Genomic DNA, 9,790 nt, shown 5'->3' with positions numbered 1-9,790 from the left:
CGCCTTGAGCCCTATGTGTTCGATACATTGTCTGACCGGAAGTTTTATGATTTTTTTAGGGAAAACGATGAATTCCGACACTTCGTCGGACGAGGAGTATGGACTGATGAGCTCGATCAAATGATTCAAGATGAGTTCTTTGATTCCTGGGATTCGGACGAAGAAGTGGACATGATCATGCTCATGAGCATGCAAGAGGAAATGGACCGGCAGGTGGAGCATATTCTCAACTTCAAGGGCTCAATCATAGGGAGAAGAGTGATCAATCTGGATAGGGTATCCTGTGCAAAGCTATTGCAGAAGGACTACTTTGCTCCGAACCCAACTTTTCCGGATGATCGATGGCTTGGTCGCCGTTTCCGCATGCGAAAACCATTGTTCTTGCGCATTATAGAGGGAGCGCATGCGGAAACAACATGGGATACTATCTTGCTGACAACATCTCTCTTCAGTGGGCGGCCTTTGTGAAGATCATATCTGAACCACAGGGCGACAAACAAAGCCACTTTGCAACAATGTAGGAAGCACCAGGAAGAGTGTGGAGAGGGCATTCGGAGTGCTTCAAGCTCGTTGGGGAATTGTTCGTGGAGCTGCAATGATGTGGGAATCAGAAACTTTGTGGCAGCTCATGACGTGTTGTGTTATTTTGCACAATATGATTGTCAAGGATGAGGGTCATCGTGTAGCCCAAACCAATGATTTTGAAGAATCTCGAAAACAATTAAATCCCAGAAGATCAAGATGCAGCTCAGCTTATGAACTTTTTGCAGATGCATCAGAATCTTTGAGATCACCAGGTGCACGTACAACTACTCAATAATCTTGTGGAGCATATGTGGACCCACAATGAAAACAAAAAGCTAATAGTTCGGTTGTGCACTTAAATAAATTTTATATAACAAGACCTGTATATTTTGAGTACCAACATTTATTATTTACGTGCAACATTGGTATGTATGACTGATGTGCATGAATTTGCATAAATTTGAGAGCCTGGATTTAAGATATTTGAATGCCAGACACAGGATATGAGGGGCCGGCAGACGATGTCCGTGGACTCGTCGGCGGGCGTATAAGAAACCGAATTTGCCATGTTCGATTGTAGATGCTGTGGAATGAGACTAAATGGAGTCATCAGTCCAAGCATCCTCTGCCATATCCGATTGTAGATGCTTTAGAATGAGACTAAATGGAGTCACCAGTCCAAGCATCCTCCCAGACTTCGACTATTTCCAACGACCATTTTCTTACCCAGCAGATTTCGGTATTTGAGAAACCCCCAAGATTCTCTTCGTGACCAACTCCTGGCAAACCCTAACCCCGAGTCAGATTCCAGTCTCCCTCCACCACAATAACTGAATTTGAATTCGTCCAGAGCGTTTGAGGCTTCTCCCTTAATTCATGATGATTGATTGCTACCGGCTGGCAAGAGGAAGGACCAGTGCTTCCATCTCTTACGTCAGGACCATGACGTAGGACGTGTGGACGTAAGGCTAGACCTGTCCGACCAACAGTCTGGGCCTGGTCCGTACCATCGATACAGTGGTTTGTACCTAGGTCCATTGGAGTTGGACGAACTGGACGTGAGTCTTAATGCCCAGCGTTGACCCAAGACTTGAGCGTCAATGAATTCTTGCCTGCTGCTGGTCCGGACAGTACTTGCTCCTGTTGACACTTATTACAGCCACAAGTCCAGAAGATCCTACCACTTAGGAGTACTTACGTGAGATGACAGAGTGAACTGCGCAGTAATATGGATCGGTCCCTAATTAATTAGAAGAAATTTTCCGCAAGTAAAAGCTTATTAGAGGACGAAATGAGTAGTAGGAAAGACGTATTGGGTGTGGTGTTCAGCTCGCTCGACGTTGACACGCTGCTTTTGCTCTGTGTGGACTTGGGTCACTCTCTCTCAACTGGCCGCAAATAAATTTATTCATTCATGTACCCATCTGCTGGTGAATGTACACATGGTCTTCCGACATGAAAATGGCCTGTGTGATACAACTCCATGTGCATCACGCAAGAGTATTTACATAGCTCGGTAGCGGTGTGAGCATTATCTAGTAGCTGATCATATCATCCAGTGCAACGATGATATTCGGGGGCACGATGCGTGTGGCCGCGTGATCGCGTCAATATTAAAAAAAGCTTTTATGATTAGAGCTTACTTACTGCGTGCATGCGGCCTCTGGTACAACTTCTGAATGAGAGTGCATACCCCATCCATCTCACCTTCCATGTTATTTCTTTTGACTTGCAAATTTGAATCTATTATATCTTTTGAATCAAAAATTCAATTTATATCTCATTTGCATACGTGTGTTCGTTGTGATGAGGGCTTTGAAACATACACACTTTTAAGTACGTTTTGACAAGTTTTAAACACTTCAGCAAGTTTCAACTACTTAAACTTGCTAGAACGAATAATAATTAATTCAACAAGTTTCAATGACTAGAACTTAAACCCTAAGCCTTAAGCCCTAAATCCCTAAAAGCAAATGAAACTTGGTATCTTGGTGAAGCTTTGTAAAACTTAATATTATGACTATCAAGTTCTACATGTATTCAAAATTGGTCTTGTTTGAAAGTGCTCGTTGCAACGAATACAAATATGCAAATGAAACTTAATTTGAACTTTCACTTCAAAAGATACAGTAGATTCAACTTTTAAGATGAAATAAAAAAAGTATGGGAGATGGGGTGGGTGCCCCATGCAACTCTGCCAAAGATGACATGCATGGACTTGCTGAAATGATTAAGGGCTAATGGTATAAAAGAGGGGAGAATATCACATGAAAACAAACATTCAAAGAAAACTTCGTGTAAACCATATTTGAAAGTTTTGAACAACCTAGAAAAAATACTGGATGTTAATAGGATGATGTTGTATTGCCATACGAAAGTCCAAGTTGAAACACATTATGAGATGTGATCTATGCGGAAAAAAAATCATCAACGAATAGTGACGCTACTTTCGACACTATTCAATGCTGATTTTGTTATTTTCATAACTCACATCCCGTAACGTGTTTGAATTTGAAATTTCACATGGCAATAGAACATCACCCTTTAACATCATGCATTTTTTTAGATTTTTCTGAAACTTCAAAACATCATTTCCGCATGGTTTTCACCGGTTTTCTCTGAATGTTGGTGGCCACATGCATGCGGGCTCCTACGAATTTCCGACAATATTTGATCACGTATAGATCGTCAAGTTACAAAAACATCCCCAATTATATATCCACACTTGCATGACAAAAAAAATAGGGCCACCTATATACCAGTTGCTCGAAAAAAATGCTAGTCGTTTTTTTTCAGCCGTTAGATTAAAATGCAATTGCTGCTCCTTCTTCCTCCTTCCGGCCTTCTTCCTTCCTTCCCGATCTTGTTCATGCCTTCCTCTACCCTCTCCTCCACCGATGACAACATGGTCCCATCACTGATGATGTCCTACCAAACCCTTTTTGACGACATTTTTAAGGAAGCACCTTTTTCACTGTGACTTCCAGTCAGAGTAGACAACCTCAAGCTTGGCCACGGTGTCCCTGTCTATGTCTCGGGCTCGGGCGTTATGTAATGCGAGCAACGATCAAAATGAAAAAGGCACCCTTCTCCACACGTGACGGGGCGGCGCCCCTGCCTAAAGCGATGTCCTAGCAAGCCCTTGGCCGGTGATGCCCTGACCGATCGTGTCCCCCCCCCCCCCTCCCTCCTCCTCCAAGCTTGCCCGCATCGTCCCCGTCTTCGACAAGACTCTAGCTAGCTCAGCCTCGGAGCTGCGCACCGCATCGCCTTCTCTCATAGGAAATCGACTGGACATTTGTTTTCTTGATTGAATTGCCTAATGTTTACGCGGGAAAAATAATATCATGTGTATATTGGCGCGTGCATCACGTACATATGGGACAAGAAGAGCTCCCTATCATGCATATGCCCCCTCCCTCCCCGCCATGATTTTCGCTCGGGTTGTCCCCACACGCACACTGGGTTGGATCCTCTTCCTCGTCCCCATCAACATGGAAGGACCGCCACGTGGGTGTGTAAAGTCTGTTGGCCCACGTCTTTTGTTGACGTTCAGAGCACCGAGAGATCCTGATCCTCTCTATAAAGGAGCCTCCGCGACTTCCAGAGTCTGAAGCTACCGGAGCAACCAACACCTTTTCTTTCCACGTCTAGCTTGTCTGATCTAAGCAAGCTTAGCTAGCGTCATACACACACTCGTTCTGCGTGCCGCACGTACCGTCGAGCTATCCGAACTGAAATGCAGAGGAGCAGAGGTTGTGCCCCGGGCGGTGAGCACGGCTGGGCAGCGGCGGACGGCGGGATGCAGCTGCAGCGCCGGGAGAGGGAGCTGGTGGCGCAGCTGCACGAGTTGCTGTTCCCGTCCACGTCGAGCGGCGCGTCCTCGTGTTCTGGTCTTGCAGCTGACTTGTATTGGGAGCACGGCAGCCCGCAGGTGAAGGCAACCGCGTCGTGCGGCGGAGGCAAACGGCGCGGGGGTCGCAAGAGAGTCCGGGAGGATGAAAGGCACGAGGAGGGGCAAGGACAACGCGGTGGTGCTGCGACTGCGACGAAGGCTACTACTCGTTGCAGGAGGAAGAAGCAAGGGGCAACGACGACGACGCTCGTCACGACGGTGCCGGATTTCGACGGCTACCAGTGGAGGAAGTACGGCCAGAAGCAAATCGAAGCGGCCAAGCACCCTAGGTAAATAATTTAATATTATTAGTACAACATTTGCTATTATTTAGTTTCTTAAACTCGTAGCCCCACCGTACGTACTACTCTCTCATCTTCTTCTTCCACTCTGGCGGAGCCCCTGCCTCCCTGATGTTAGTGTGGCGGCCATAGCAATTCGACAGATGATGGCGGCGGATGGTGTGCTTGTTGCGATTGTAGAGAAGAGCCTCGTTAATAATGGTGGCGGCGGCATAAGATTTTAAGTTGGAAGGAGAGGGGGGATTAGGGTTGAAAGAGAAAGAAAATCACAACCATTTATAAGTAATGAAAGGCTGAAATGACTCATGACCCAATATTTCGCCCATGACAGGTCACCCTTCAATTTAACGAAGTATCATCGCATGCATGCATGCTTTAAACTAAGTAACAAGAAGATTAAGTACTCAATGGTTTCGCTAAATTTGCAGTACAATAAAAAGCATCAGCGCTTTTTATCTTCGATTTAGAAGCAACGATCTAAGAATTTTTACACCCTCTTATATCAAAACGTGGAAAGCCATGCAAAGGAGCCAATCAACCAAACTAGCTAAAATATGTCATTTCCAGACCGCTCGCTGTCCGTATGGATACGTGCACCCGTCTCCCGACATCAGTTGGGACCCCCTTCATGTACCCGTGATACACGATGATACATCTGACATCGATGGCATCATCGTGCGTACGCCCAGCAAGAAGACGTATGATGCTTACGCATGCTCGGGTTAATTAAACTGAAACTATAACAATGACTAAACCTGAATCGCTCTTCCATCAATGGCAATTGGCAGGAATTACTACCGATGCACCAACAGCACGAACCAGGGCTGCCCGGCCAAGCGAACGGTGCAGCGCAATGACGATGACGGCAGCGACCATGGACGGCCGAGGTATACGGTGGTGTACATCTCGGAGCACAGCTGCAAGGCGACCGAGTCCGCGGCCGTGCCGGTGATCCTCGAGACCACCGTCCGCACCGACACCGCAGCAGCTCCAGACGTCGCCGTCGTTCCCGGTAGCAGCTCTGGTGCTATCAGTTCTGAGACTCAATCGCCGGCAAGCTCCTCGGATATCACATGGAGCAGCGGCGGCAGCGACGGCGGTGCCAATGTGCCGCCGAGAGAGCGCGACGATTATTCGCGTCTGTTCGCTATCGAGGATGACTGCTGGGGGTGGAACGCGTCGCCGCCGGCACCCGCTGCTGCTGCTGCGTTGCTCCAGGAGATGGACTTCGACGGGCCGATCAGGTCGCCGGTGCACGTCGCGGCAGCGGACGGAAGTTGGATTAGCGACTTGTTCGTGAACGAACCACCATTTGTTCTCAACAGCTGCCATTTGTTTGGCCTCTAGATCTTTAGATCTTTGTAGATGTTCATTATTGTCTATCCTTTTTTTCTCTCTATTTAATCACTCCAAGTTGAATTTCCTGTTTTTTGTTTAGATGCAGTGAAATAAAAAGGGACTTGTATAATGGTATACAACTTGTGCCTGCATGCATCTATATCACAACTCACAAGCCACCTTAACTAGGGTTCGGCGGGCGCCACTTTCTAGCTTACTAGAGCATAGACCTCACTGACGCCTGCCGGCACCACCTCATCCTCACGATCTCCTCTTGGGCAGAATGTTGCCGCCATTTTCCGCTGCAACCCCGAGGAGCGAGGTCTCTACCCGCCTCGCGGTTCTGATTCCTGAGCCGATGGTAGGACTTCGATTTAACATGTTACTATGGTTACCGCTCTCCAACTTTGCCTCCGTCACTATATTGGTACTAATTTCTCAGTTTGTGATCTCATACACGGGAACAAATTGTCTAAAGACTGGGATTTAAATTGAATACTAAAGAGAAATAACCAAAGACGGTGACCATCGTCATCCCATGCATACGAGTGGAACTCGTATGAGCTCACAACAACGCGTTGGCCCACATCATCACCACTGAGGCATGGCTCTAAATGACCCCGACCTTCACTCTCCCAGCCACATACATCCACCGAGGGCATATGGATTCACACCTAGATCGAGACCGATCGACGGGTTGCTCCACATCAAAGCATTGACTTAAACCCCAAGGCTCTTTTGTTCGAGAATTCAACCTTTGAGAGTAGGTGTGGGAACATGTCCTTGAGCAAGCCCGCTACCCTGTGGCCCAACCAAGATTGGGTGTATAAAACTATTTAAACCGGATAATTTTCGTCCCTCGCCGCACTTTAAGTGGTTTTGGTATGACGTGGACCCTGTTGACTAAAACTGTACACGTGGCTGGCTTTGACCGCCATGTCACTTAAGTGACCCCGTCTCTCTCTCTCTCTCTCTCTCTCTCTCTCTCTCTCTCTCTCTCTCTCTCTCTCTCTCTCTCTCTCTCTCTCTCTCTCTCTCTCTCTCTCTCTCTCTCTCTCTCTCTCTCTCTCTCAGTTCACCAACTAGGATGTGTCCTAGGAGTATCCCTGTGAGTTTGGAGTTCACCAACTAGGATGTATCCTAGGAGTATCTCTGCGATTTTGGAGTCCTGCTAATGTTCACGCTTCCACATATTCTTAGTTTCTACTGCTCAGATCGAGTTCTTTTACATCTAAATAATGTATAGATGTTGATGCACTAAGTGTGACATCTTGTCCTAATAGGAATGATAGACTACTCATATAAGCAAGGAATTGCTTCTTATCCAGGAGCCCATTCGCAAGGAACATCAAAGTTAAACGTGTTTGCCTTGGAGCATTTGAGGATGGATGACAGGCTAAGAAGTTGATTTTAGGTACACAAGAGTGAGGATAAAGTACACAAGAAAGACCAGTGTTGGTTTTTCAAGCTACTCTAGATCCCAATAGGAGTAACGACCAGGAACCAGGGTCTGGGACATCACAAATGGTATTAGAGTTGACCCTAGCGGTGCAGACATGTACATGGCATGTGTGGCCCATCGTGGCACACGGCAGGCACATGTGTATATTGGCACTTAGGCACATAGGCGTGTGCTAAGGGGGAACGTTCTTGTTTGGCCGAGAGGACGTCAATTCCTTTGAGTGAGGGTGTATATGACATCTTTGCTTAATAGGAATGATAGACTACTTACACCAACAAGGAATTCCTTGTTATTCGGAAGCCCATTCACAAGGAACCTCGAAGATAAGTGTGCTTGGCTTGGAGATTTTTTGAGGATGGGTGACTGACTAGGAAGTTGGTCCAGAGTCCGCACAAGTGGGCACAAAGTGCATAGGGCACTAATGATCTATGGGACTAGTCTAGATCCCACCAGCAGGAACTACCGAGAACCAGTGGTTGTGGTCAGGGCGTTACAAATTTTGGAACTATTCTGATTGGACCAGTGACTTGTCCGGAAGTTGAAGAGTGGATTCAGAACATATGTGTAATGAAATACAATATGGTAGAACGAAAGGAGATGGTGAATTATGCCTCCCAATATTTTATCCAAGAAGAGGACACTTGGTGGACGATGCAAATAGACATTGATGAATCCCAAAATGCGAGCGATTCAAGGAGTTTTTCCTTCAATCTCATCTTGTCATTGGGGTTCTGAAGCAACCAATTAAAGACGCAAGGAAGTTTTGTGCTTGCAAGATTGGCAGAGGAGGACATGCTCATAAAGAACATATTGATCAATGTACCAATTGTGAAGAGAGCCATCTAGATGAAGAATGTCCCACCATTCGCTTCATATGTGAAGGGACCGATCATTATCCATCCCAATGTAGTTTGTCCATAAGTACAAAGGAGAGTCCAACAAAGTAAGAAAAAGTAAGTAAGTGGTACTCGAGGAACCTTCACAATAGATCGTAATACTATCAAAGATCGTTGACGAAGAACGACTTCCTGGAGAACCAGTTATTCTCCTCAGGTCATGCTACTCATGTGGACAAGGTGTACACAAATCCAACTCCTGCTCGCAAAGGGATAAGTAGAAGGAATATGCACATGGAGTTGAATCACTTGAAATAGCATATGACTCATGATAATTAGAAGCCGTAAATGCTAAGGAAAAGCCGAAGGAGAAGAAAACCAAGCCTAAAAAGAAGTAGAAATTTTGTACCAAAAGGATTACCAACTTCACAGTCAATTTGGAGGAACAATTGTAATTCATCATGAAGCTTTGATCAATAAGGAAGTAAAGAGGGAGAAGGACTTGTCCAATGTGATTTTTTATAAATTTCGGGAGTCCAAACAATCTAGTAAAAAATATTGGAATGAGAAGAAGGCCAACAAGAAGTAGCGAAGATAGCCATAGATGAATAAACATTGTAATAGGAGTTTATGGAGAGGATGGTGTGGACCCTTTTGTTGGCGCATATGGTATGGCCCAGCTATCAGTGATTTGAAGGAAATATGCCCTAGAGGCAATAATAAAGTTGTTATTTATATTTCCTTATATCATGATAAATGTTTATTATTCATGCTAGAATTGTATTAACCGGAAACTTAGTACATGTGTGAATACATAGACAAACAGAGTGTAACTAGTATGCCTCTACTTGACTAGCTCGTTGGATCAAAGATGGTTAAGTTTCCTAGCCATAGACATGAGTTGTATTTGATCAATGGGATCACATCATTAGAGAATGATGTGATTGACTTGATCCATTCCGTTAGCTTAGCACTTGATTGTTTAGTATATTGCTATTGCTTTCTTCATGACTTATACATGTTCCTATGACTATGAGATTATGCAACTCCCGAATACCGGAGGAACACTTTGTGTGCTACCAAACGTCACAACGTAACTGGGTGATTATAAAGGTGCTCTACAGGTGTCTCCGATGGTACTTGTTGAGTTGGCATAGATCGAGATTAGGATTTGTCACTCCGATTGTCGGAGAGGTATCTCTGGGCCCTCTCGGTAATGCACATCACTATAAGCCTTGCAAGAAATGTGACTAATGAGTTAGTTGCGGGATGATGCATTACGTAACGAGTAAAGAGACTTGCCGGTAACGAGATTGAACTAGGTATTGAGATACTGACGATCGAATCTCGGGCAAGTAACATACCGATGACAAAGGGAACAACATATGTTGTTATGCGGTTTGACCGATAAAGATATTCATAGAATATGTAG

General features: G+C 45.5%; 1 protein-coding gene across 1 annotated transcript; it reads left to right on the top strand.

Annotated features, from left to right (window-relative positions):
- Positions 1-4,156: 4,156 nt before the first annotated feature.
- On the top strand, positions 4,157-6,197 carry LOC123124586 (transcription factor WRKY19). Its single transcript, XM_044545171.1, has 2 exons — positions 4,157-4,710; positions 5,511-6,197. Exons 1-2 carry the CDS (start codon positions 4,265-4,267, stop codon positions 6,067-6,069), a joined length of 1,005 nt encoding a protein of 334 aa, XP_044401106.1. The 5' UTR covers positions 4,157-4,264; the 3' UTR covers positions 6,070-6,197.
- Positions 6,198-9,790: the final 3,593 nt, after the last annotated feature.

The sequence above is a fragment of the Triticum aestivum genome, chromosome 5D (assembly GCF_018294505.1).
Source record: "Triticum aestivum cultivar Chinese Spring chromosome 5D, IWGSC CS RefSeq v2.1, whole genome shotgun sequence".
NCBI lineage: Eukaryota > Viridiplantae > Streptophyta > Magnoliopsida > Poales > Poaceae > Triticum > Triticum aestivum.
This window is presented reverse-complemented; position numbering and strand designations above follow the sequence as displayed.